Source organism: Micromys minutus, assembly GCF_963924665.1.
Source record: "Micromys minutus genome assembly, chromosome: 31".
Taxonomy (NCBI): Eukaryota; Metazoa; Chordata; class Mammalia; order Rodentia; family Muridae; genus Micromys; species Micromys minutus.
In genome coordinates this window covers 11,255,505-11,283,331 of record NC_137966.1, presented here as the reverse complement: position 1 = coordinate 11,283,331, position 27,827 = coordinate 11,255,505, and the positions used below count along the sequence as shown (strand labels likewise).

General features: G+C 48.8%; 1 protein-coding gene across 5 annotated transcripts in view; it reads right to left on the bottom strand.

Annotated features, from left to right (window-relative positions):
- KCNIP1 (potassium voltage-gated channel interacting protein 1) overlaps positions 1 to 27,827 on the bottom strand; it is a gene marked incomplete at both ends in the record, with an annotated part of 348,145 nt that overhangs the window by 198,203 nt on the left and 122,115 nt on the right. For 3 of the 5 annotated variants that reach the window (XM_080942118.1, XM_080942116.1, XM_080942120.1), the window contains one exon: positions 3,876 to 3,936. The exons of the other annotated variants lie outside the window; for them this stretch is intronic. In XM_080942118.1, coding sequence (XP_080798244.1) covers positions 3,876 to 3,936 — 61 coding nt within the window. Of the gene's footprint in view, positions 1 to 3,875; positions 3,937 to 27,827 lie in introns of those variants that run through there. 5 annotated transcript variants of the gene reach the window in all.

The following is a 27,827-nucleotide window of genomic DNA, read 5'->3' as shown; positions in this document are numbered from 1 at the left end:
AATTTGAATTAGTAGATGAGATGGGGACTTGGGGGGAGAGACTTACAGAGCTTAAATGATGAACGGAGATGCTGAGGTGGGAAAAGCCCACAGCACACACATGTCTATTGCTCGATATGTCCCTTTCACAGATGGAGAGAAAGGCATATCTAAGGCTGGTATGATGTAGGACCACTGCTTCTTCAATACTGTCTGCCCATCACTGCCTCCCAAGTCTCTCTAGGATTGACATCCCATCCCATCCATCAACTTCAAGGCCAGACTCATCGGGAATTCTATACCTCTGCAATTTTCCACAAGGCTCTCCGATTTAAGACTCACAAGACCAGCCTCATATTTAACTGTCTTGCCATATGACCTGAAAAAAATTACCCTATAGTCATCTTTTTTTTTTCTCAGTGACTCAGCGGGTACCATGGTGGTCTCAAGCTTAGCCTTTTAAAGTTCCAAATGCTGTACTTGATCGTGGAGAAATTAGAACTCAGCCACCTAAGCAACACGGGCCTATTTGCTTATAGTCTTTGTTAGATGGAGCTGGGCTAGTGTTTTCCTGAAGCCTCCTGATTCCCGTGGAGACGGCAGCTGTACCTGCCTGCTCTTTCTCTGCTTAGCCATAAGCCATTCTTACTTCCCACATGCAAACCTGAGAGCAGAGTCTTTGGAAGCAAAAGCACACGGGGAAACTGCCTGCAAAAGAAACTCTACCTGGGATTGGGGGATAGGGAAGTGCCTGAAACCCCCTAGGCAAGGCTTTTCCTCATTTCAATTAAAGACACACCAAGATTCCAAACAGAGGACAGAAAGTGAACTCTGTGCTTTTGTTCTGTGGCAAAGCTCTTAAATTACTTTAGATTTCTGCTGCCTTCAAGGGAGTGCTCCCAGAGCTCGAGGTTGGGCTGGGTGCATGCTTTTCCCAGCACTAATCACATGGGATTGCTGCCCTGTTTTAAAAGATGTGCATGTATTTCCAAGTTGCTTTTTTTTTTTTTTTTAAAGCACTCGGAGCTGTAGCTGAGTCAGCTGTGATGTTTCCAGGATCTGCCACAGTGCAGAGGGTCAGTGGGCCGCAGCAAAGGCTCGGCATCTCAGTGCCTGGCTTTTGGTCCTGCTTGTCTCTACAGGACTTGGCTGGTATTCCAGGAATGAGCCAGCTGTATGACTCTCAACAGTATTGCCTGCCTGCAGGATAACCTGGTTCTGGGCATTCAGAGGGCCTAGGCAGTATAGCCATACACTGAGTAGGACCTAAAAGTTAGGACCAGACCACGTATAGGCTCTGTGCAAAGTGCTTGCCCTCCATCATCCCTGAGACACACACAACAGCTATTTTAAGATGGTAACCACTACTGTCCCTGGTTCACAGTGGAAGGAAATAAGGCTTAGTCATACCGCTAGTGTGGTAGAGCCTGGATTTGAACTCAGCAGGAAGGCAGACTCTTCTGTTGAACATCCACACCACCTTCTCCCAGCGGCATCTAATTAGGTCTGAGCCTGACATCTTAGAGCTGAGACAATGGTTTCTGTGACAGCACCAACGGGAAAGCCTTTAGGATCCAAGGACCAAAAGGAACCCGGAAAAAAAAAATGTCCGTCAAGATGCCTCCCTTCTACAGTGATTAAAATGCTAAGGGAGAGAGTGACCACATGGCACAATTTCTGAGCGAGTCTTCCTGTGGAGCCTTGTCAATGTCCCTAAGCTTCTCCCCTTAGCAGAGTCTTTTACTGATTAGTATTCTCATGGGCAAGACAGTGAGTATGGACTCTGTTCTGGGGGCAAATGCTTAGGGAAAATATACAGTTGCACTTGTGGGCAGTTCAGGCTAAAGTCTACTGATTAGGAGTTGGCTGCGGGACCCGGCCAGTGACCCTGAACACTCTTATAAAGATCAAATGGGGCTATTCGGATAATACGCTGTGCCAGACACTCCATGGTGGCACACACAGTGGGTGGCGATACACACTCTCTCCCCCTTCTTAAGTTCCTTAATCGAGAAAATGGTTCTGTGGCCTCTGGACTCCTGCGGAACTGCCCCTGGGTGATCGGGACTTGGGAGTGAGGGAATGGGATGGCAGTTGGTGACCTCTGAACCCTACAACTCTGTGCATGCCCATGGCCATCATGGTCCCTCCACTTGCTCATGTGACCTCTCTTAGTGGCTTCAGAAAGAGCAGGGAATGGGATGAGGCAACCCTCCCTCCATATTTGCTGGCTTCCATAAAAGGCAGCATCCTCACCCATTCCGTGTATATGACAACTGAGACTTATAGGGAACATGATATTTGCCCAGGGTCAGAGACTAAAATGACAGGGACAAGATTCCCACCTACACTCCACTGGATTATAGAGCCACAGACTTCTCTGTGGTGCCTGGCTGCCTCTCAAGGAGATACAGACATTGTAGGTAAATTTTTTAAAAAAAGAAACCCAAGTTAACTGTGACCTACAGTCCCCTCCACGGCCCGTGGGGCCTCACGTTGTTAAGAAGAATGATTTGGACTTGGTGTTGAATACTGTCCCAATTGGGCAGCACCTCCAGATCCAGGAGAGGCAGAGCTCAGAGTACCAAGACCCGGCGACAAGGTTGCAGACCTGCCTTTCTTTGGGTTACTGAAAGGTTCCAGTGCCGTCTCTGCAGGGCAAAGGGCCTAGCAGATAAACAGAAACCCCTTCCGCTTCCGGTCTGTCATGCAAGCCTGGTCTCATCACCTGGGATCTGCACCTGAAGATGTCTTTCTATAAGTCCTCAGGCGGTTTGTCTCTGAGGACTGGACCAGAAGCCTGTCCCTTTCTTCCTGGGTATCTCTGTATATGATCCCAACCAAGATGAGACGAAGCAGGTCCTACGGACGCCTTAACACAGTTCTGGCCACCCCCCAACATAAGGCGTGTGTTGTGCCCCCACCTGTAGTCAGAATATGCTAAATATCAGAACTTGGAAATTTAAGTGTGAAACTATTTAGAGCCCTTCTAGTATCTGCAACGGCTTTTGAGCATTAAGCAAACCAAGACTGTCATCGTTTTCCTGATTGTTTCCAGTCTCCTTGTTCCTATAAGCAACTTTCTGCCTGTTGAAAAGGAGACCTGCATTGTATGCTTTTGGCCCAACAAGGTCACCAGATGACACATGCTCACCCAGTAGCTGTCTCACCTCTGACAGGCATGCCACAGCCGGAGAAAGGCAGCTGTGAATCAGGCTCCTGATGGGCATATGTGAGCTTGGCACCCCAGCCACCTTTAGACAGTTCTCCCCATTCCTCTGAAGTCCTCAGACCACCCTAGCAGCAAACCCCTGTTATTTATTCTTTCCTACAGACTCCTTGTGTCCCAGGACCTGCGCCTGGGGGTTTTACCACCGGGACGCAGCTGATTCCTTTTGGCTTGCAGAGGTTTAAAGAATATGAAGATATGAGCAGGTAAATCACTGTCTCCCTCAGGGTCAGACTCCCAGGTCAGTGCCTGGCAAATGTTGGCCGTCCCCAAGGAGGTATGCGGGGTGTGGGGGGGGGGGGGTAAGCACCCTTGCTGGATCCACTAGGTTGCACCAACGTCAGCCCTCTTGGGAGCGGGAAGAGCCTCCCAACATTTCCGCCCACCCTAGAGAACGCAGTTTCCCCCACCTGTGAATCTGCCTCGTCTTGCTCCCATACATCCCCTATAAGAGATCCACATACCTCTGCTGCCCACCCCGGCTGCTGCCCCTGGGTGTCCACACCAACCCTCCCACGAGGTTCTTAATTCCTCGGAAACATGAGGCTGTCCAAAACCCCTTATGGACAGTGGATTTGGAACTAATAGAGACAGACGTTTCACCCCAACATAACACCCAGTGCCCCCAAACCTATCCAGGGGAGCAAATGGAGGACAGAGCGCTTACCTTTAGAGGGTCGCCTTTGTTTGGTCTGCAGGGAGGAGAAGGTGCCCATGACGGCCCCCATGGCAGTGAAGACTTGTGTGCGACTTGGGACCCCAGGCCCTGTCTCTCCCCTCCCCTGAAAAGAAATCGGTGTGGATTGCCCACTTTGAATTGGAGGAGAGGAAAAGCAAGAAAGCAAAAAAAGAAAAAGAAAAAAGAAAAAAAGCAAGCCCCGGGCAGCTTGCCTGCAGCTTGGTATTCAGAAAGCGTGGGGCCGGGGCGCCTGGAGCTAGTGGCTGCTGCCTTCTTTCTTCAGCCAGGCACATGCACGGACTCCCAGGACCAGCAGCTCGCGGGAGCTTTCACAGGCGCCCCCCCGGTGTGGGCACCCAGCCGGGCCACTGGCCTCTCCGGGGGCCGAGTCCCGAGCCCCAAAACCTGCCTGATGTTGGATACGGGGCCGGCGTGCCCGCCCGGCCGAGGCTGCCGAGCCCGCGCCGCGTGCGGTGCGGGAGCTGCGCTCCGCTCGCCCGCCCCTGCTGCTGCTACCCGGCCGCTCCGCCCCGCGCTCGGGCTGGATCTCAGGGGGCCGAGTACCAATCATGAATGAACAGCGCCGGGGACTGGTGCGGAGTGGAGTGGGGCCGAGAGCCCCGGGCGGGAGAGGGGGTGGCGGAGGTCGCCGCGGGCACGGCGGAGGGGCGGGGTGGGGACCTGGCTCTGATGTCTATACTCTATGATGAGCAGGACAGCAGGGATGTCCTCCTGGGCAGACGAATGTGGTCAGGCACCTGACCGGTGGGCACAGTTTGGGAAGGAGGCAGCAGGTGACCACTAGAATGAACATGAATATCTGAGTGTGAGTGAGTGAGTGAGTGAGTGAGTGTGCGCGAATGTGCATGTGTGCCTCTGTGTGTGTATGTGTGTGTGTGAAAGAGAGAGACAGAGACGGACAGAGACAGACAGAGAGACACGAAGGGCATTAAGATTTCATTTGACTTCAGAGAAAATAATGTTAACCATTCCTGCCTTTCTAGGGTGGGGGGAAGTCTGCCCCACCCAAAGAGAGTTGTCATCAAGAAGAATGGCTCCTCTGAACTCTGTAGGAGGTGTTGGGGACCTACAGAATCCCCCAGGACTAGGGTTCATTTCTAGTGACAGGAAGTGGGGGTAGTGGAGAGAGGTAAGTAGCTGCAAGTCCCCTTAGGCCCTTACTGCGCCTCCCCCTCTTCTGTGTTTTCTCTCTCTCTCTCTCTCTCTCTCTCTCTCTCTCTCTCTCTCTCTCTCTCTCTCTGTGTGTGTGTGTGTGTGTGTGTGTGTTGACGTGTGTGCACACACACGCATGCATTTGCTCTCTCACCTGCAGATCAGTCATCTCTGGGGGCAGTACTTGAGTTAGGGACCCAGGGGCTAACCCTTGAGTTTAGAAAGCAATCTCCCTTCTATGAGCTTCCCTTCAGGTGACAAGGACCCTCAAGCCTCACTTCAGCTTTCCACTGAAAAGGCAATGACTGGGGACCTGTGGTCTCACCTCCTGGTAGCAGCTGATGGCAGGTGTCTCCCCAGCCTAGCTGCCCGCCTGCCCTGTCTGCTTGGACTTTCACTGAGAATTCCGTGTGCATTTGCACCGAGACAAACGCACCCCGACCCCTTCCCGCTGTTCCCATAGCCCCGTGTGGTCATTTCCTTTGCAGCACACAGACACATGTGTTTGGAGCTCACAGCATCCCTCAACATATGGTTTCATAAACATGCACACATATATGCTAGCGTGAACATATGGGCACAGGCTCCTCAAGCCCACACAGACATTGAGATGCTGCACACAGGCTCCAAACCCATAACACACATGCTGTGGGGGCGGTGCACCTGCAAGACCCCAGCCAAGACCCGTATGTGCTCACAGTGCAATGAGCCATCAGCTTTCTCATACACATACACTCGCACATACAGGAGTGTGCTCTGACTCCAGGCATGTAGGACCAGTGAGGAGTGACCTCTCTTCATCCAGCCCGTTAGCTTCAGGGCCACCGGGGGCCAGCACCTTAGGACTCAGAATAGCATGCTTCACCTCGGTGGCACTTAACCCCTGCTCAGGTCCCAACATGAGTCCTGTTATGTATAGCCAGGATGCTGCACTCAGTATTACAGGTGCCTTCCGTTTGCATCGCCCACTGCTATGGGATCGAGTCCCCCGTGTGACGCCCACCAACGCTCTCTAGGCTAGTTGGTTCAGGTCTGCCATCCCCCTGGAGAGACACTGAGGCTCGTTCAGAATTGGGAAATTGTCTGGAGTTGTCCAGCCAGAACTTGGGGCTAGAATTGATCATCCAGGGCTCTGTCCTAACCTCCGAGGGTCTTCATGTTAGCAAATGAGGACACTAGGGGACCTCTGGGCTGAAAAGGCTTGCTCTGAGTTCCACCCAGTCCGAGGTTCTCTGCCGGGTGTTTCAAGCTTGCCTGAGCTTTTTCCCTGGCGTGTTGGATGGTGATGCACATGGAAGGTGGTCCCTGTCTCTTTCTTGTCCTCCAGGAAAGGTAGGAAAGCCTGAAGTTGGGTTTCCCAGAAGGTAACTAGTCTAGTGTGACTCAGAGAGCAGAGGAAGACCTTGATGAAGAGAACAGGGTAGCTCCAGGCATCTTTACCAGTTCCCCAGACATATCACATGGAGGGAGACATACCAAACTCACACGATTTGAATCCTCATAAGCAGGACAGCATTTGAGAGGTTACCAAAGGCCAGGATGCCACTCCCTTGTTTACTTGCTACAATCCTCCGAAGAAGCCGCCTACAGGGGAATTCCTCCGCTTTACGGACCAGACATGGCTTAAATTCTTTTAGAGGTGTGGATTTGGTTGCCTCTGAGCCATGGGAATAGCATGAAGTTACCAATATGAAGTTTCAGCCTCTGAACTTTTCGTAGCCTGGCTTCATCTACCAATTCTTCCTGTCTATTGGGAGATCTAGCCACGCAAACCCTCCCTATTTCCCAGAGGTGCCCTCTAGGGCCCTGATTCAGGCCCCTTGAGTATCCTCTGCCCAGAGCATCCCACATCCCTTTCTCTTTCTGGCAACCCTCTGTCCATCTTTGAACCATTTCTCAACTCATTGCCACCTGGAACCTCTCCTGGTGCCTAGCCAGCGCCTCCTTTGGAGTTTCCAAAAGGGTAGCACCCGAAGCTTCCTTTTCCTACCTTACAACCTTTGACCTTGCTGTCTTTTATTCTTATTTGGCCTTCCCTATGCTCTGCTCTAGGGCTACCCCATCTGTCCAGCTGCTGGCCGGGCACAGATGTAGTCGCTCTACGTGGGAGAGTGAGAGGAAGGAAAATGAGAGCCTTTCGTTGTTGGTTTTGTTTTTGGCTAGGAGCGTAGTTACTGTCTGTTAACTGTGAAGAGATACCCTGTCCAAGGCAACGAATAGGAGAGGTTACTGGGGACTAGCTTACAGTTTCAGAGGGTGAGTCAATGCCTGTTATGGCCAGGAGCATTGCAGCAGGCAGACAGACAGACAGACAGACAGACAGACAGACAGACAGACAGGAGTATGGTATTGGAGCACCAGCTGAGAGCATACAGATAGAGAAAGCTAACAGGGAATGCTGTGGCTTTTTGAAACCTCCAAGCCCAACCCCAGTGACACACCTTCTCCAACAAGACCACACCTCCTAAACCTTTATAGTCGCACTATCTAGGTTCCAACAATTCAAATATATGATCCTCTGGGGACCGTTCTCATTGAAACCACCCTGCTCAGTGATCAGTTAACTACTACAAACAAATGGCTGCTGGATTATTCTCTGCCATTGAAGAGGCACCGTTTCTCAAGTGAAGATTCTTTCTCTCTCTCTCTCATGCATTCTACTACTGTTTGGGACACATCTGCACACCCTCAACCAAATAGTTACGCTCAAAATAATCCATTTATTCTTGATATTACTCTAAGGGGTAGGTATTACTCACTAAAAATACCATACACCACACACACACACACACACACACACACACACACACACACACCATGCCACAAAAGATCAGACCTCATGCGGGACACATTAAGTCTGAGGAATACGTGGGGAAGAACACCAAGAAGAGGGAAGGGAGGGAAAAGCAGCCCTTCCAGGCTCTTGGGAACTTGCGTAACAACAGCTGACTGTGTGTAGAAGGAGACAGCAGGCTGGTATCCTATGCCCAGGGGCTGTTCAAGGGACCATCAGTCACCTGGTACAGGACTGACTTGTGTTGCAACCTCTGCCAGGAAGCGCTCATCTTCTCTGCCCGAGACTCATCCTACCTGGTCCAACCTGTGCTTTGGTGCTGTGTGGGGTCCCGCTACTCTGCAGCTGAACTCGCTTATTTGTGCCCCGTTCTAGCGCTGACTCCTTTCTCATCTGTCCTACGGTAAACCAATTTTTTTTTTTTTTTTTTGTGAGTCCCTAACATTTGTTACATGGAAACCGTAACCCCTAGGCTGGATGCCTTTGGACACTGCTCAGTCTATACTCTCAGAATGCACAAGAAACAAGGTGCGAGCTTCTACACAGTACTGCTTTCCAGCATTCCTCTGAGGCTGTTGGAGGGGAGGGGTGGGATGGTCAGATGTCTATGGGGATCCTGGGAGAATATGTGGGTGCTTATATGAGCATATTTAACATATAGCCTGTTCTTGTCCCCTCCTCTGGCTACTCTCTTGCTCTCTCTCTCTCCTTTCTTTCCTCCCTAACTTCATTCTTTTCCTGTCCACCTCGCCTTTGACCTTTCACCTTTCTTAGCCCCCTCCTCTTTTCTTTCTATTCTTACCTCCCGCCACAAACAGAAGTCCAGAGTTCGGAAGCCGGTAGAACTGAGTTCATATCCGCCCCACCCCGCTCGCTGTGTGACACTGGGTATGATGAGCACCTTCTCTGAGCCCTATGTTCATCTTGTGCATTATATGGCTGTTTCCCTCAGCCCGCTGCTGTGAGGTTGGGGAGACACTTCTTGCAAAGCCTTCAATATGTACCTAATACATGGATAAGCCCGAGATCAATGGTGGCCACCTGCCGTGCCTGCTGCTGTGGACCAGGCATGGTTCTGCATTAGTGGGTACAGAACCCAGTAAGCCTCAGCCTTGCCCGCGGCTTCCATCTTTGCTCTTCATCTGGCGGGTAGGAAATCTATTCCCGGGGTCCCCATCTGCTATTAAAGACTGAGCTTAGTGAAAAGCAGAGAACGCGTTTGGCACCTGATTGTATGCAGTCTACGCTACGCTGGCTCATGGCTTCTTGTGCCATTTCCCAACTGTTCCGCATGCATAAGTTGCCCTCCTCAAATAGAGCTAAGGCAGAGGTTCCTGCTTTGCATAAGTACCCACTCCACCTCACCCCATCCCCCATCCCTGAAGGAGCTCCAGAGCCCCCTCCCCCTGGGGGGGCACAGATAGTCAACCTGACACCAGTCAAGATGTAAAGATGATTTCATCACTTGGCCCCTTCTCATCTCTTCTAGTAAACGTGTCTCTGGGTCCACTTCTGGGCTGACGTGAGGACTGGGCAAGACCATAAAGAGAAAGGACATTGACACCTTTGCCGAAGCGCATGGCTGCTGTGTTGTCATTTCCTCAGGGTTCAGTTAGCAATCCAGCCATCGATTCTATACAGCTAGGTCAGGCTATCCTGACCACACAAGTCCACACTGAGTGGGAAAAAGCAAGAATTCCTGAGCTCAGGGAGCTGCTGGTGTGTGGCTGCAGATGGTCCATCCAACAGACCAACCTCTCACGGTCTCAGTTCCAGCTGGAGGGGAAGAAGGTGGAAGGGAAGAAAAAATTCTGCAGAGTTTGGGGCATCAGGTTCTTGGGGAGGGGTCTTCACAGGACACATCTCTGCAGGCTGATCCTTCCAGCACAGTGGAGCAGAAATGGAGGCCAGGGATGTAGGAAAAACCTTTCAGATCAGGTTGTGAGTTCCAGACTGGTTATGATGCCTTGGGTAAAGTATCTGACGGCTGAGAAGGCCTCCCCTGGCCCATCCCTCTTTCCCAACCATCAGTGGCAGGAACAGGGTGAAGCTGAAAGTGACTATAATTATCAAAATACCTGGTGGGGGTCCCCAGAGCTGGATGGAAGTCCTGACTTAGAAAACATCACTCTCTGCCTCAGTTTCCCCTGCTGGTTCCTTTTGCTTGCATTCCCTCTGCCTCCCCGGGGAAAGTGGAGAGAACTTTGAACAGGATTTGAGGCGAGTCCCTGTGCCTTGAGCATGGCTTCATCTGTCCAAACTGATCATGTTCTCTTGGGAGCAGAACTAATGTGAGCTTCAGGGGAAGGGGGGAAGGGGGCCTGGGGACACCCAAGTGCACAGGCTCTGACACGTGCCCTGAATGGCTGCACTGCCCCCAAGGGATCTCCCTTCGTGCTCTAGCACTGGTGCAGGCGTCGCCAGGGCCGGGTGAGTTCAGACAGAGTGCAGCCGCCCACACAGCCGAGATGCCGACAGCAGACTGCTAAGTTGCCCAGATCCTGCGGGGGAGGGGGATTCCTGGCTTGGTGCCCACACTACACTAGGAACAGGGTAGACACTTCATGCACCTTGATCGAGTGGCTCTGCAGGGGTGGGCAAGGGAAGCTGGGTGCATTCAGATCTGTTCAAACAGTAGGGTATCAGGAGACGCCGTCCACCTTTCCTCCTAGAGCAACTGCGTGTGCATGAGCACGCACTTAGACTGTGCAGAATCCATGGCCCTTCCACAAAGCACATTTGTGGACATCCGGTTAAGAAACTCCACCCGTGAAGGAGGGAGCTGTGTGACGTCAAGTTTGTAAGGCCCAGTATGTATATCTATAAGACAGGCATGGTCACATCTAGGGTTAACTGAGGGCAGATCTAAGGGCTTCTGTGAGTGGTTTGGAGGGCTACAAGGCTCAAGGTCGTTGTCACATTGATGACCTTCATGCAGTCACCAGTCACAGCAAGTGAAGGTGCTGAGTGAGCACCTTTGCTTGTCAGAGCCGAGCCAGGGGGATGACAGGTCTGTGCTCACTGCGGTGCGCATACACTTAGGGGATGAAAATCTGACAAAGAGCTGTCATCAGAATCCCCTCTCTGTGTGTGCTGTCCAGGACACACCAGGCTCGACCCTGGCCACTGTCCAGCCCCACTCAAACCCTGGGATAAGTAAAAGTTGAAAGCACCAAAGTCGGAGGTGGAGGTCAGCTCAGGAAGGTGGGTGAAGGTCACAGGAGAAGAGCCACACAAAGGATGAGAGGATGTGAAGAATCAGGGGTGAGGGTCGGAGCAGAGATGGGACAAAGGTGAGGGAGGCTGCGGGTCACCATGCCTGTCTCCCTGTGGTACTGTTTTTTTTTTTTTTTTTTTTTTTTTTTTTTTTTTTTGTGGCAGACATTCAATGTGAAAATCAGCATTCCTTGAATTTTCAAGGCTGTGCAGAATGTGGCTCTCTCTCGCCTCCTTGGGCAAGTGCTTTCATTCCTCGGCCTCCCTCTTCTCTGCTTATGTAACCGTTGTGGTAAGGAGGGCGGCCACCCTCCTCTGGAGTTCGTAGCATGTTCCAGTCGTGTGCCGAACCTCACTTAATCATTTCAATAGGCTCCTGTGGCCAGACCATTCATTAGCTCTCATTAAGCGGATGAGGCAGAGAGGGTGCTAGTCTGTCCGGTGTCATTTAGGAAGTGATTGGTGGAACCGGCCTGCAGTTCAGCACCTCTGTTTCTGGAGCTCCCAATTTCCCTCCTGCCACTCTGGCAACTGACCTCCCCTCTGGGGAGGCAGAAGCATGTCGACCGACAGCTAGCAGATAGGCTACATTTTCTCAGAGCTGAAGCTGAGTGACGGTTCAGGGTCCCGGAGCCTCTGAATGACAAGCCTAACTCTTAGGGCTCCCCCGGTGCTCTGGGGCTGCAGCCACAGCCTGTTGGGTCATGTGCAGGATCTGTTTTCCTTCCACGGACTCTACAAATGAAGACCCAGGAGGAAGAGATCAGGGAGGGAGGAAGGAAAGGCAGCCAGAGGACCTGATGATTGGTAATAATGTCAGCTGTAAGCGGATGGGTGCACCGGGAACCACACGGAAGCACGACGCCTGTCATTATGATCCAGTTCCCAGTGTGCCCAGCTGTCTGGCAGTAAAGCAGGCCCAGTGGAATAAGGGATAGAAGGATTCCTACCGTGCTGAGAGCTGACTCCGGGTCAAGGTCCGCTGAAACATGGGAGAATAAAGTTGGGGGAATATTCACGGAATTTGTTATTTCCTGTGACCACATACCCAGCTTCACATGTGGACTCTCCTGTCTGGGCTACATGATAGAGAAACAGTGGGTTATTTCCTTGGGTTTTGACTCATAGAGGTTTAGCATGCAATAAAAAGCCCGGAGCAGTCTACTATTATCAGTACAAGAGTAGGTGAGGGAGATTCGTCCTTGACAATTGCAGAGGGGAGCCTGGGGGGTTGGTATCTTCTTAGCACATTGAAAGCACAGTTTCCCAGAGGCTGTGGATGCAGAGAGAAGAATTCCAAAGACTGGATAAGGCTAGATTGATGGGAAGGGCTCCTTTTCTGTGTGGGAATGTTATACAGCTGCAGGCCTCATGCCTACACCAAGCAAGAGAGTCCTGATCTGTCCCTCATGGGTTAATCTGGCAAGAACCATCATGCCCTCAAGCCAGAGAGTAGCTGGCTCAGAAGTCACAGGGAGCTAGCAAATGTCTGGTCTTAGGCTGAGAGGCCTCGGCTGTGACCCAATGGCACAGTGATAGTGATTTGACTGGGCATAAGGAGGGGTTATGTGGGGCTGCGTACCTGAGGTGAAGCCTACCTCTACTGCAGTGTTCTGTAAGCCTACTCCAAATGGGTATCCTGAACTATTTCTCTTATCACTGAGAGAAACGGGAACTTGGAGCAGAAATTAAGGTTCAGCCATTTGTGAAATAGGCTGAGTGACATTACCGGCACATCACAGTAAGCTGTGGATACGGAGATTCCAGCAGCATGCAGCAAGTAATGCTCTCTTCTCCATTTTATAGATTGGTAAACTGAGGCACAGACTGATGATGGCATCTGCCCCAGACACAAACCTGACATGACTTATGGTGTAAGACCCAGCTCTGTCTGCTTTCAAGGCCCAAAACTCTTCTCCTTTCAGATGAGAAGCCAAAGAGGAACAAGGAGCCAGAGAGAAGAGAGGTGACTGTGACATAATGAAGTGGGGTGACGGTTGATATGCACTCCCCGACTCCAGAATGGCTACCCTGCTTCACAGAAGAGCATCTAGGGAAAGCCTTTGTCTTGGATGACAACACAGAACCCATGCACATGGCTCAGCACATCCACGAACTGGGAGGTGGTGGGAGGAGGAGAAGGGGGCAGAAGGAGGAGGAGGAGAAAGAGGAGGAAGATGAAGAGGAAGAAGAGAAGGAGGAAGGGAAGGAGTAGAAGGAGGAAGAGGAGGAGGAGGAAGAGGAGGAGGGGGAAAAAGAGGAGGAGGAGGAAGAGGAAAAGAAAATAAGGAAGAGAAGGAGGAGGAGAGAGATGAGAAGAAAGAGGAGGAGAAAAAGAAGAAAGAGGAGGAGAAAAAGAAGGAAGAGGAGGAGAAGAGGGTAAAAGGGAAGGAGGAGGGAAGGAGGAGGAGAGGCAGCAGCTCCAGCAGCAGTGACTATTCCAGAACAATTGCTACCAGCCTTCCTGAGAAGAGCACCCTTTCCTCAGGAACTGATGGAGAGGGTAAAGACATGGGAGTTCAAGCTGCTTCTCCCCTCCCTCTGTGTATTTTATGTAAAGTCTCCCTTCTTTATTCCCACAGAACAGCCTTAGCAATGGTTGTTCATTGGGCTCATTTCTGTTTTGTTTTTTTTCCTATCTCGCACTGAACTGACCCACACTATCTGAATGTGTTGGCTTCATTCTGGTGCTGGGATAGCTAATTGAGAGTCCTGAGCTCGTTTCTGGGCTGGAATCTTCACGGTGCATTATTGTTCACACTCACAGCACAGGGATGCTCTAGATAGGGGATGCTAGGCAGTCGAGCCACACATTCAGGATAATGTGTAATGTAGAAGAGAGACAGTTTGTGAAGAGCCAATGATATCAAGTTAGAGGATGCTAAGGAAGGCAAAAGACTTAAGGCCAGATCCCTACAAGGAGCATCCCACAATTGCAGTTTCTGTAGGATCTGCCATCTGTGATGTAGCCTCTCTTCCCCAGCAATCTAGTCAACTCAGGGGTCCTGCTTGGCTTCACTTGTCCTGGGATGACACCAAAGATGGAGAGAGGAATTAGTTGTCATGAGTTCTGCTCTCAGGAAGCTCACAGTCCTGAGGAGACCATTCGAAGACAGAGATGGATGAGAGCCTCATCAGCTTAGGGAAGAGACATAAAATTTAACTTAGGAAAGAAAAACTGAGAAGGCCAATGGTCCAGACATCTTTGAAACATCTTTCAAAAAGATGTTTGACTTGAGCCTTGAGAGGCAGTAAGAATTTTCCAACTAAAGGCTATCATCAACAGATGATTTCACACATGGACCTCCCGTTCCTCAGCACCAAAGCAGTCCAGCTATTTCAAGCTCATATATAGAGCCTGCTGGGCCAGGCAATAGTGCATCATGAATCCCATTATGGATTTCCCAAGCCTACAGCTGGAGAAAGCAGATACAAACGTTATGAGTAGCTTCACAGAGTCTGTGATTCATGATTGAAATAGGGGCTGAGTCAGCCAGAAGCAACTGGATCATCCTAAAGCTCCGGGGATGGAACCTTCCTAGCTTCTGTAGACAACCTGTGTTAGCCAGATTTCTGCTCTAACCATACCCAAGAGAATCAATGTATGAAGACAAAAGATTTACTGTGCTCTGGTGGTATACCGCCTTTTAACTTTTACTGATGTTTTAAAATACCACAACAAAAGCAACTTATGGGCAGAAGGTTTTGCCTGGCCTGTTAGTACCAGCCCATTGTGGTAGTAGGAACATGGAGGAAGTTGGTCAATTACACTTGCTGTCCAGAAGCAGAGAGACAAATGCTATCAGTCTTTAGTTAATTTTTATTCAGTCCGGGACCCAGCCTGTGAAATGTTGCTTCTTACATATGAGGTGGGTCATCCTACCTCAGTTTACCTAAGTAGTACCCTTATGAGCATGACCTAGTCAATTTGTAGATCCTGTCAAGTTAATATCAATATAAAACACCGTAAGTAAGTCGAGCCCTTGTCAACTTGATGCCCAAACGTATCCCTTTGAAATCTTAATGCTTTATCCTTGGTCTCCACAGGTTCATGCCCGCAGAATGAGTTTCAGTCCAACTTCAAAACCATGTACTGTATTTAACAATTTTGACATTATTTAAAGGTATAAATGTAGAGTCTCTTCTGAGATGCAAGTAATCCCTCAGTCCAGAGTCTCCGAACAATCACAATCAAGTTACACAGTCTGACAATTCAATGACCCGGAGTAAAATTCTCATTCCAGAACAGAATACAGCAAGGGATGGTCAGACCAGAGCAACACCAACACCAAATGGGTAATGCTGCCAAGTTTGCTAAGTTCTCAGGAATGTGAAGAACAGGGATTGGTAGAGAGGGGAAGGTATTGGGACCTGATCCCAGTGACACACAGCTTAGTGGCTTTGTGCTTGGATCCCAGAAAAACACTTCCCAGGGCATTTGCTTTCAAGGAGCAGAGGGCCCCTTCAGCTGAATTCTCTGATCAAACTCTCTCCTTTCAAATAAATTTGCATTTTTTTTAAAGTTAGAGCTTTTCACAGGCAGGATCTTACACCCTTCCTCCCCTGCCCCACACACCAACTATCCCCAATCACTGAAGGACATTGCTCCTTAACCATGATAGTCTCCTTCATAGCTCCCATGGCTGTACTTTTTAACATGTACAAGCTTTTATCCTCAACAAACTGCACATTTTTAATGCGCCCAGACTTATGCTCTTTTCACTAGAGACTTGAGTAAGTACAGTAAACAGAAGCCACAATCCCAGTCTGAATATGTCACTGCCTTGAAATTTCCCCCATCAAACAAAATAACTAGTCCATTCTACTTAGATTCGACCTAGTGCAAGCTCTCAGAACACGGACAGAAAGAAGCCAATTACATGCCTTTTCTAAAACCTCACACAAATGGTCCTTAACCCTCTTCCCAATGCAGCCCTTACTCCCTTCTCAAGCCTTGTGATCCATGACTCTATTTTCCACGTTTCTTTCAGCATTTCCGTATTCCAACCCCCGAGAGAATGGCTCATTAAGCTCTGCTTCCAACATGCTAGCCTAAAGTACCAAACACTTGTACTTTTCTTCCACAAACCATTTCCCAAGAACCACACAGTCAGGTTTATCATGACAGTGGTTCCATTCCCCAGTACTGTTTGCTGTACGCCAGCTCAAAGCAACTTGAGAGAGAGAGAGAGAGAGAGAAAGAGAGAGAATGTTTATTTTTGCTCTCTAGAAAACAAGGTCTCTCACGGAGCTACGGCATCCAATGCTAAGAGGGACTTAGTCTATCACGTGTCTTATGGAATCATCAGAAAGAGAAATAGACCTGGGGCTGTACGTGAGGATCTGGGAGGATTCTGGCATGATTTAAGAGTATAGAGAGGTATTCGTGCCCATGACGTTCCCCCTAGAGCTGGACTAAATTTACTCTTCACTTTCCACAAGGCGCAACATCATGAAAGAAACAGAAAAGGATTCTGTCCCCAAATGTTCCCCCTTTCCCTGAGTGACTTTGCTATTAGTGAGAAATCTGGCACAAATATGGAACTTAAGCTGGAGCATAAATAGACTAATCATGAGCCAGATTTCCCAGAGTAGTGGTTAACAAAATGTTTTGCTAGGGAAGTGTTTTCCTAGGGTAAGCGGGGTGGGGGGGGCGACACTTCAAGGTGGGAGACACAGATCATGACAGAACCCAAGGGGCGTTCCTAATGAGGGAGGTTTCCACATGTAACCAGCAGCACAAATCCTGGCTAAGGATTTGCACCAGGCACCTTTCTCTTGACCTCTGTGGGGATGTCATCTTCCATTTTGCAATGTATTCATTCATTCATTCATTCATTCATTCATTCATTCACCCACACATTCGTTCACTATGGATTGCTATCCACAACACACACACACACACACACACACACACCCCTACACACCTGTTTGTACCTGTTTATGTTGCAGGCATCAGCACATACATTTTTTTTTTCTGCTTCCTGGAGCCTAGGAGTCTGAATTCTGAAAAGGATAAGACTCTCCTTTAAATGCAGTATTTGGGGGTGTATGAACTTGACACTGGGTTGGGGGAGCAGAGATGCAGGCAGTGTGAAGAACTAAGCTTGGTGCAAAAAGTACTCAGCACTGTCATGGGGCAGAGTCCACAATGTCCAGAGGAGGCAGAGAAGCCTGAAGACTCAGAGTCTGAAGTCCTCAGGGCAGGATTGGGATCTCATTCTTGGGGTCAACAGCAAGCAAGCCCTGAGGGGGGTTCTAAACAGAATTTTTATTGAGAAAGGATCACAGACCCAAAGGCAATGCTGGTGACTGGTGGCATCTTGCATTCTGTGGTTAAATAGCCACATCAGGACCCGCTACTGGCACCAACCACATGCCTGGCTCAGCTCTTACCAATGCTGCTGGTTCCCACCTGGCTGATCGTATAGTTCTGAACCTGTGTCTCCCTGTGGGTTTGTGTAACCAACATCAGATAAGGTGTGTGTGTGTGTGTGTGTGTGTGTGTGTGTGTGTACAAAATGATCACTGTGCTGCCTGGTTAGTCTCCCCTTGCCCTTCACAAAAGGAGAATGCTAAGAAGAGAAGCCAGACTCTCTCCCCTGGGCTAAGCCATGGCCTGACTTTGGATGTCCTACAAGGCACGAATACCCTCTGCATGAGTGGGACTTTGTTTAGAAGGCTTCACGTTGCAGTTGAAAATTGTCAACAGAGAGGCTCATCAATTCAACCATAGTCTTGGAGTACTACTTGCTCATGGCTTCCCAGAGGTATCAATTTAGAGGTTTCTAACAGCTGCCACATGTCTTGTCCCCAGCGTAGAAGAATGACCTGTCACCTGCCTCAGCCATGGTAAGGAATCAATCAGCAAATGCTTGGGAAGTGCCAAGTGTAAAGAAAGAAGTTTCTCTCTGAGCATGTTGGCATTGGTCCACAGTCGTTTGAAGAAAACTGTTTTCCTTCACTCTTTCTAGCAGCAATGGGAGGGGGCAGCTGGACTCCTCAGGGATGGGCCAAAAGCTCTCAAAGCCTGAAACTCTTCTCCTGTGTGGCTGCCTGGCCCATGCTCCTGGAATGTCTCAAACATCTCAGGATCTCACAGGAGATGTACGGGAGAAAGGGAGACCCTGGACCTCCTATGGCTCTGATGAGTACCAGTAAATATGCTGACTCCCTGAGGCTAGAGGTTAGGTCTTGCTCTGGGCTCCAGCCCCCAGCAGTCCTGAAGGTCCCTTCCTCCATGTCTGAGCCTTCTACCTCCCAAGTGATTCATCAGAGAGGCATACCTCAGAAGCAAGCACAGATCTGGATCTAAAATCCCTGCCCCAGGTAATGGATTGTTTGTGTAGAGGTCTGCTCAGAACTACCCACCCTTGGGTGGAATATTATATAGGACTGAAAAGCTGGGTGGGGCAAGACGGAGAGCTGATGAGGATCTAGCAGCTGAGGCCTTTCTCCTTCAGGGGCTATTAGCCAAGGATGGCCTCCCCTACCATGCCCTGGCTAGATCCCGGCAGCCACTGGACAGCCTCATTCCTTTTCAGATCGGACACATAGCCCCGCCCTCTTCTGTTTCACTGACGTTTCCGGCACACATTCTCATCTGCCGAGGGCACCGCTGAGGTGATGGATGGAGCTGCCTCTCCCCCTTCTTATGCTTCTGAACTCCCAGGCTGCTCAATCACTGAGGTAGAGCTTTGAGATCAGTCTTCCATCTGCCCTACAAGTGCCCTCCAGGCTCAGGGGAGCGGGCCAGGCCTCCTCTCCATTGTTAGTGAGAGTCTCCTGCTAAGCCACTGTGAGTGTGAGCCTTGTCACAGCCATGATGGCTCCGCTCCTCCATATGCTGTCCCCAGAGAAACATGGAGGGTCCTCAGTGGGCTGCGGGGCCTGATGATGTTTTTAAAGGCTTTGCCTGCCCAAGTGGATGCTCTCTTACCCCCAACCCACACTCAGCACACATTTCTAGCCCCTGTACCAAACACCTTTCTAGCCCCGGATCCTGTACCTTCTGGTACGCCTCCTCCAGGAAGCCTTTCCTGAGTTCTAGAACAGCCAGAGATACGTGATGATCACAGTGACAGCTTACTTTACTTCTACAGTTCGTAAGGCCATTTTAAAATGCTCACCAGTGGGGGTTTAGATGTATTAGTGAAGCGTCTAATCCAAGGGCGCACGGTGACCCGGTGTGGTCCACTCAGACCTCAGCTAGACAAGCTGATGCAGCTGCAATGTTGTAGTCAGGCTTATATAATATGTTTTTAATCGCAAGCAACAGAAATCGAGTCTAGAAATGATGGGAGGATCTGTGAAGGGGGTGGGGAGGTGCTCACGATCAGAAAATGCATAGCAGTCAAATCCCCAAGCTGCCTGGATAGTTAAGACATCTTGGCAGCAGGAACTTACCAGGTGCATTTCTGCAGGGAAGATGAGCCGCCGTTACCTCTGTGACTCTACTCAGAGCACAAACTTACCACAAAGACAGTAAGCCTGCATGCTGCTCAACTCTGAGCAGGGTTAAAAGGTGGGAGTCTGCCCTTCAACCTACTTACAGGATTCAGTGTCCTGGAATCACACTCAGGCTTTGCCGAGCAAATGGTAGTAAAAAGTTGATGGGGGCAGGGGTGGGGGAGGGGTGGGCCATTGAAACACACACCGAGGAAGGAAGTTTAACCAACCGGTGAGTGTGTGCAGGTCTGGAGGCCAAAGGGTTGGATGACTGTACTTACATTGCAATAAGGATGTTGGTGCTACCTCTAATGTGTCAGGGTCACAGCCTCCCTGTCACTAGTCACACAAAGCCCCGGGAGGACTAAAGCAAGCTAGACAGGCCCCTCACATTTTGAGTTGTGTGGTCTTGGTTAATCCCATAGCTTCTCTTAACTCCACCACCCTACCTGCTTCAGAGCAGACCATTAAATTGATGCCTACATACTTCTGGGAGAATGAAATAAAACGACACCGGGAAGGGTCTTCCACATTCCAACCATGGACTCTGCTACTTTCTTCTAGGGACAGTGTCCAGTCTTGACAGTGATGCTGGATCTGGAAGAAGGGTGTGACCATCTTTTCTAGCCTGTTCTCACGCTCATGAGCCATGTGAGGATGGCTTCCGCTAACTCCAGATTATGTATAAAATGAGATCAGTAGAGAGCCAGAGCCAGCATCAGAGTGAAGCTTACAGGCCCGCAGTGACAACAGTGTGAACAGCCCAGTCATACTACCGTCATGTCTGAGCTGAGTTCCCACCGTGATATACAGTGCCCAGCACTTGGTAATCATAATAAGGGACCATGTCTGCTTTGTATATTTACCGTACATCACTTGAACCATGATTCTACCATGTCCTCCCTCTATTTATAAAACAGTTTATGGAAATCAGTGTCCTGAGTTATGGTGGCAGTGGCCTAATCTGTTTTCTTCATCACATCCTTTGATGGCATCAAGAGGCCATGTCAGAGGATTGGTCTATCCCATCCAGGTTAGTGTAAGTACATGCTGTTATGTTCGCTCAGTGATGGAATTGCCTAGTGACACAGTCCTTAGGAGACACCCGAGCATTAAGCAATATATGCCTGTGATTTGAGAGCTGAGGCTGGGCCTGGGGCCCAGAGCGTGGGTCCTTGGATTGAGCGAAGTTGCTCTTCTGTTGGGTTCCATACTTTCTCCTCTTCCTGCACATAGCAGGCAACGGAAGCAGTGCCCAAGCTGTTCTCTATCCCCTGATAACTGTGTTCTCAGCTGCCCCCTCCCCTGCCCACGAGAAGGGAACAGAAGTTCAGCCCCTGAGAGGCGGAGGGTGGGTCCCACAGTGAGGCAGACTTGCCCTAGCTCTTTTGTGGATTCCTGGAGGTGGTTTCCAGAATAGTCCTCACAAACTCACACCACCCCGAAGGTGGGTGCTTTGCGTGCGTGTGTGTGTGTGTGTGTGTGTGTGTGTGTGTGCGCGCGCGTGTGTGTGTGCACGTGTGTGTGTGTTTACTAACTGGAAGGCTTCAACTCCTAAACATCAACTGCCAGTATTGGCCATATCTGGGGCCCCAAGCTGGATTCTGTAGGCTGCAGTTTGGAATGCAGAAGTTGAAAGCTGGAAGAAAGAGCAAGGCTCCCATGGTGAAGTGGGGGTGGAGTGGGGGGTAGGGTGGGGGGTGGCTGGATTCTTCAAGGCCCTGGCCAAAGGGCCGGCACGTATAGTTATATAGGGGGTATAGTTATATAGGGGTGTGAAGAGCCAGCTCTAGTGTACCCCTTCCCCACACTGGTGTGACTTCGAAGGAGGGGAAAATGGCAATTGGAGACGTGGACAAGGAAGTAAAGAGGCAGAGTGATGGTGCACAAAAGAGAGAGAGAAGGAGAGAGGGACTGCAGAGTGGAAAGACAGAGGGTGTAAGGAGCATAGAAGAAGAACCCTGGTGGAGGGAGATTTAGAAGAAGAAGAGAAAGGGAGGGAAAGAAGGAGGAGGGAAGGTAGAAAGAAAGAACTTGGAGGAAGGAGAGGGAGAGAGGGAAGCTAGAGACAGGAAGGAGATGAGCTGGATAGGCTTGCAAGGACCACGGAGAACAGGCTGCCACCAGCTGCCATCAATATGTCAGACAAACTCAAGGAGGAAGCCAGTGCCTCATTAGTGTCTTTTGACTCTGATGTGTGACATGTTCTAAATGATCTCTTGAAGCAGAGTGAATCCTACAGATGCCTCCACCCACTACCACGCCCTGGGGAAAATACACTATATTTGTGAAGTGACTCATCTTGGCTGTTGCAACCCCTGGAGATCTGAGGCAGAATGCTCCTCAGGAGTTCACCTTCAAAAGACCACAACACAGCAGGGACGGGACAAGAGGGGTGGGAGAGCATAGGCAAAGCTCACTGCGTCACGTGTTGGTAACATGTCACTTTGCCTTGGAATGAATGCCTTTCTCTCTTGCCTTCTTGAAGCAAAGCCTACTGGGATTGACCACGGACCATAACGACTTCCTGTTTAACTTGGAAGCAAATGGGTGAGCTGGAAAATGGCTGCTCTTCCTTCATTTCATGCTCCTTCCGAGCTGTCATTGCACCGCCTTCCTGAACATTTTTGTACTCCCAGGCAGTATGACGTGTTCTCATTACCATCAGCATCTTTTGTGCCAGGAGACCCAAAGATCTGTTTGTTAAAAATGGTCATTGGTCTGGTTCACCGTTTTATGCTCAGCATCCTGACACCCTGTATATGAGTAAGGAGTAGAGAAATAGAACCAGACAAGTAGACAGAATTTTTAAAGAAGGCTTGTTAACTTAGTTTATATGATTACAGAAAGGACACTGGAGAAGAGGATGCAGGAACTACTTAGTACAAGAGGTAGCTTCAGAATGAGGGGCACATAGATCCTGCCCAATGCGGAAGGAAGCTGCTTAGACATGCTGGGCAGCTGCCTTCTTCCTCTTCTTTCCATCTGCACCCTAGGCTGTGGGATGTGGCTGCCCATTCACAACTCCTCACACCTTAACTAACACCTTAACTAACAGACATATCTATAAATGTGCCTGGCTAATCCCCTAGGTATCTCTCAAGCTGATAGAGTTGACACAGTCAAACATCACACCTCTCAAGAATGCTGTGGGATGGGGAATGGAGAGATGGCCCAGTAGATAACATACTTTGCACAAAGGCATGAGACCAGATGCCCCAGTACCCACAGAAAAGCCAGGCTCAGTGGCACACACTTATAATCCCAGTGCTGAGAGACAGAGACAGATGGATACCAGGGTTTCATTGTCCAGCTACTCTCTTTATGACAGGGAGCATCAGATTCTGTGAAGATGCCCCATCTCAAAAAAAGAAAATGGAGTCATGACAGAGAGATATCCTGATGCCAACCGTCTGCTGGGGCATATCTATATTGGTTAGCACACAAGTAATCTTTCCTCTCTCTCTCTCTCTCTCTCTCTCTCTCTCTCTCACACACACACACACACACACACACACATACAAATACACTCATACACACACACACACACACACACACACACACACACACCACTCAACAGGCAGTAGAAGACAGAAGTATCCCAAATTTGGGAGTCTAGATACGTCCATCTGAAAGGCGTGGCAGGCTACTGCATACAGGTCCCTGTGGTTGCCTAGGCTACATCAGAGTGTGTAAGAGTTGCACTGCCTCATGTAGGTTTGGAGCTGGCATTTTGTCCTTTAATCTACAATCCAAAGATGCCTAGACTTGAACCACTGAAGACTGCTCCCACTGCAGCTTGGACTTCAAGTACTCCAGGGTCACTGAAGTTTGGGTCCCCATGAAAGTGACAGTCTACATCCATAAAACCCCAGCTCAGAAACCTTCCTATGAACACTCGGTAGCCAAACTACTCTTATTTGTCTTTGGAAACAAGGCTAGTAACTGAAAGGGAAGATGGGCTATTTTTTCTAACCTATGCTTAAAATTTAGAATTTAGGTTTTGTTTACCTGAGCACATTGAATCCCCTTGAAAAAAATTTTTTTTGCTTTTTTTCTTAACATATTAAGAAAAAAAAAAAGCCCCAAAACTTTCAGGAAGATTCCCTCAGGATGGAAGCACCAGCCCATGGCTACAAAGGACATCAGAGCTAGTCCATTCAGGATGAAATTGGTAGAAAAAGACTTTGGAAGAAGGGAATGGAGAGATGACTCAACATGGGCTTCCCTTGATGAGGACCACAGTTCCCTTCCCAGCATCCACATCAGACAGATCACAAGTCTCTGCAGCTCTAGCAAATGGGGGAGGAGGGATCTGATGCCCTCTTCTGGCCTTCATTGGCATCTGCACTCACATGCACAAATCCATACATACTCACACACACATAGACATGATTTATAAAGCAAAAATGGAATCTTTTATAAAAGACCTCATATAATAATATGCATTATTATAACATATAAAAACCACCCGGCCCTGAACTTGACCTTGTACCCTGCTTGAATATCACAGTGTACTAGATGAAATATAGACGCTGGAAGCTAACAGTGTTCACACACCAAGCCCAAACTCCCAAGGTCCAAGAATCATTGCGGAAGAGGAAGATAAAAGAGTGTAAGAGCTAGAAATAGTGGACGGCTACCGGGAAACATCTGGGCACAGCAAGTTAGCTGCACATAAGAACTCACAGTAGTTACAACAGAATGTGCAAAACCTGGGCAAGCCAAAGCCAGACCAAACCCCAGCGTGGAGAAGGGAATTTGGCACACAATCCCACCCTTAACTCTGGAGTTACTAGGGAAATATTAGCTGCTGAGAGAGGGAGGGACAGTTTTCTCTAAGAGTGTAGCACCAGGTAATGTACCAGTCTCCAGGGGAAGAAGACAGCTCTAAGAACATTTGAGCAGTACATCTCAGTTTTGAAAGCCTTTGGGGGGGGGGGGAGACTCCAAGTTGGGTGTGTCGAGAAGGGGGTGGATCTGGGAAGAATTAGAGGAGGGGTTTAAGATGATCAAAGCATATCACACAAATTCTCTTTCAAAAGTCAGTGCCCGAGTTCCACCCAAGAAGAGCATCATGGGAACATCTGAAGCGGTGGCTTTGGGGTAATGTTTCTTTAAACACTCATAGCAGATACGCCTAGCTCCGGGCTTTGCCACTAAACTGTTGGGCGGTAATGGGACACTGACTGGAAACTAATCAAGAAAGATGTCGCTCACCCCCACTCTCTGAATGGTATTGGCAGTGCCACACCAGTGGGCACGTTTTGCCTGGAATGCAGGTATCACACAGTGAAGGGTCTGCTGTGGGATGATACCATTCGTGTCCTTTCTCTCCCAGCAGCCTGTTCGCGACACCTTCCATTTACTACAAAAGCCAGCTGTCCAAGAGAGCTTTCAGATCCGTTCAAGATGTTGTTGCTGTTCTCCAAACAGCTCTTATTTTTAAAGGGGTTTCTGTCTCCTAGGTTCTCAACTGGCCTGACACACCACACTAGAGGGATTGCTAACACAGCACATTTGGCATACAAAAGGAGATTGTGTAACATCCCATCACCTCAGCAACATTCTGGTAATAATATCTGAGGAAAGCAAAAACGAATTATCAGTTAATAAGCGACACAGATGGAAGGAATTCACTCTATACAGAAGCAAAGAATAAACTTATCTACAAGAGCTCAGAGTCAAGAGTAGCTGTTTCAATCCTGGTGTGCCTGCCTGGCTCATTCAGGAAAGCATCCACTATAAACTAAGGCTGCCTGTGATCATAAAAAGATAATTACTACCATCTTAGAGGGTGGGAGGGTTATTAAATAACGTTAGATGAAGGTTGCCTTCACCAAGACAGACCTTCCTTTGCTCTTACACACTCCAAAGGCCTGAGGATTGATGAGAAATATTAAGCATTTTAAGCATATTTATTTCATGAATGTGAATCACAAGAAAAGTGAGACCTAATGAGTAGTTTGGAACAAGGATTTGAGATGCCATCCGAGCAGATGGTTGGTAACACACTGGAAATATTTTAAGTCGAGATGTGTACTTGAGAGGAAGGCTGAGGTTGAGGTATGGCCGCTAATCCGGACTTGTCAAGGTAACCGTTTCTCTTCCCTGTTACTGAGTGGATGCAGGATTGGAGACTGCAGGATTGATGTCCCCCACCAGTCCCCACGGGGAGTGCCTCTAAGACCCAGATTTTGTATTTAACACTTTCCTCTACCAAAAAACACAGGGACAGGTTACACAGGGTCAAATCAGATGAGGCCTGGAAGATGCTCCTATAACCAGAGAGCAAAAGTGACCTCAGGAATGCATGGAGAAGCTATGGAACGGCAAAGGAACTGGACTGAGGAGGTTTTTCATGACCAATCCGATACCTGGTAGATCAAATACAACTGATTACTTAATCAGAACACATGGAGGGAGCCATACATTCCCAAGCTGCTCTCAAGAGAGAAAGTTGGATAAATGGTGAAGTTGGCAAGGTTTCATTTTCTACCACTGTGACATCATATTCGTTTACATGGTTGGCATTAATCCTTCTATTAAACACGTGTTAGCTTGCTACGCCTGGGATGGTTCTATGCTCTGCCTTGCAGGGAAGAGCGCATTTTGAATATATCTAATAGTCTGGGAAGAGATAGAAAAGAGTAGTTCTGCCCAATGACACAAAAAGGAACCAATAACACAGCAGGAGCTGTAGTCAAATGTCCTCATGAGTACAGCAAACTGCTGGTTTCCTAGGAGATGAAACGGGTTCAGAGAAAAACCTCTGTTCACAGAAAAAAGAAGACCCATGTGAAAGAGACATCTGCATTCTTCGTCAGACCACGTTGCAGCTTAAATACAGTAATGCTGGTAGACTTTACAGAATCCCAAATAAGAGTAAGTGACCCCCGGTCTGCTGATATCACTTGCCCTTTTTCTAGAAGAATCCATATTTACAGGACTTTCTAAGATACAATCCCATGGAATGTAACTTGTAACAAAGTCCCCCCTAATATATACCCAGGATCTTGCCTGAGCAGTCTCAGCATTAAGTAGAAGGGTGTATTTTTAAATCCGTACAATGTTTTGTGTGTACTTGAATGGTTTTTAAGTGTCGGAAGCATTTAAGAGAGGCTGACACACTAAATTTATTATTTTAATTAAAAGTGTTGGAGAGTGTGGTTAAATAATTGTGTAAGCAATGCCTGTAAGTTTGTGAGATTTTAGTTAGTTCAATTTTTAATGTCTTGACTTATCACTTATGCACATAGTGTTTGAATGTCAAGAGGAATGTTGTTTAATAGCTTCATGAGGTTGGGAAGTTGAACATTAAAAGCCCTAATAGAGTTTCCCTCGCAATAAATATTCTGGAAGTTTAAATGATACACCAATGTATTACAACCCAAGCTCTGGAGTGGGCTACCGAGCAGACAAAAGATGAGATATTATTCATGGCTTCGTACAAAGAGCAGTGGGAAGGATGCTAATTTTAGCCTTTCTATACGTTGTATTATTTTGCTTGGATATTAACCAGGAGACGTAAATGAAAAAGGCATGCATATCTCAAAGGAATTGGTCAAGGTGATTTATCTGGATCCTATCCAAATGATTAGGGATAGAGAAGAGATGAATAGTTTACTGTTCCACCCAGCTGAATCCAGTGCTTTCTGTGAATCGACCCAGACCCCAAACCCACTCCCCACCCAAACTCTTACATCCTACGTATTCGTGAATTTCGTGTCACCACGAGGAGATTCCGCACACCAACAGCTTAAAAGAAGAAAAGGTTTATTTTGGCTCAGGGTTTTAGAGTGTTCAGTTCATGGCTCCTCTGCCCCACAGGCTTGTGAGGAACACAGAGATGGTGGGGATTGCTGGCCAAGGAGAGCAGAGAAGGGTACAAAGGGGAAGACACCCCAAGGGCCTGCCCCCATGAGCTACTTCCTTCACTGAGATCTAACCTACTACAATTCTCAGAACCTTCCAGAGTGATTCTAGCAGCTGGAGATCAGACTCCCAACACACGATGCCTCAACACTTCGAGGCACTGGTTCTCAACCTTCCTAATGCTGTGCCCTTTTAATACAGTTCTTTAAGTTATGGTGACCTGCCCCCCCCAATTATTTTCCTTGTTACTTTGTAACTGTAATTTTTCTGCTGCTATGAGTAGTATGTGACCTAAATACCTGCTCTTTTTGACGGTGTCAAGTGACCCCTGGAAAGGTTCTTTTAACAGCCCAAAGGGTTCTCGACCCACAGGTTGAGAACTGCTCTTTAAGGAAATGTTTCAACTTCAAATCGTGACATCTGTGGGTTTTCTT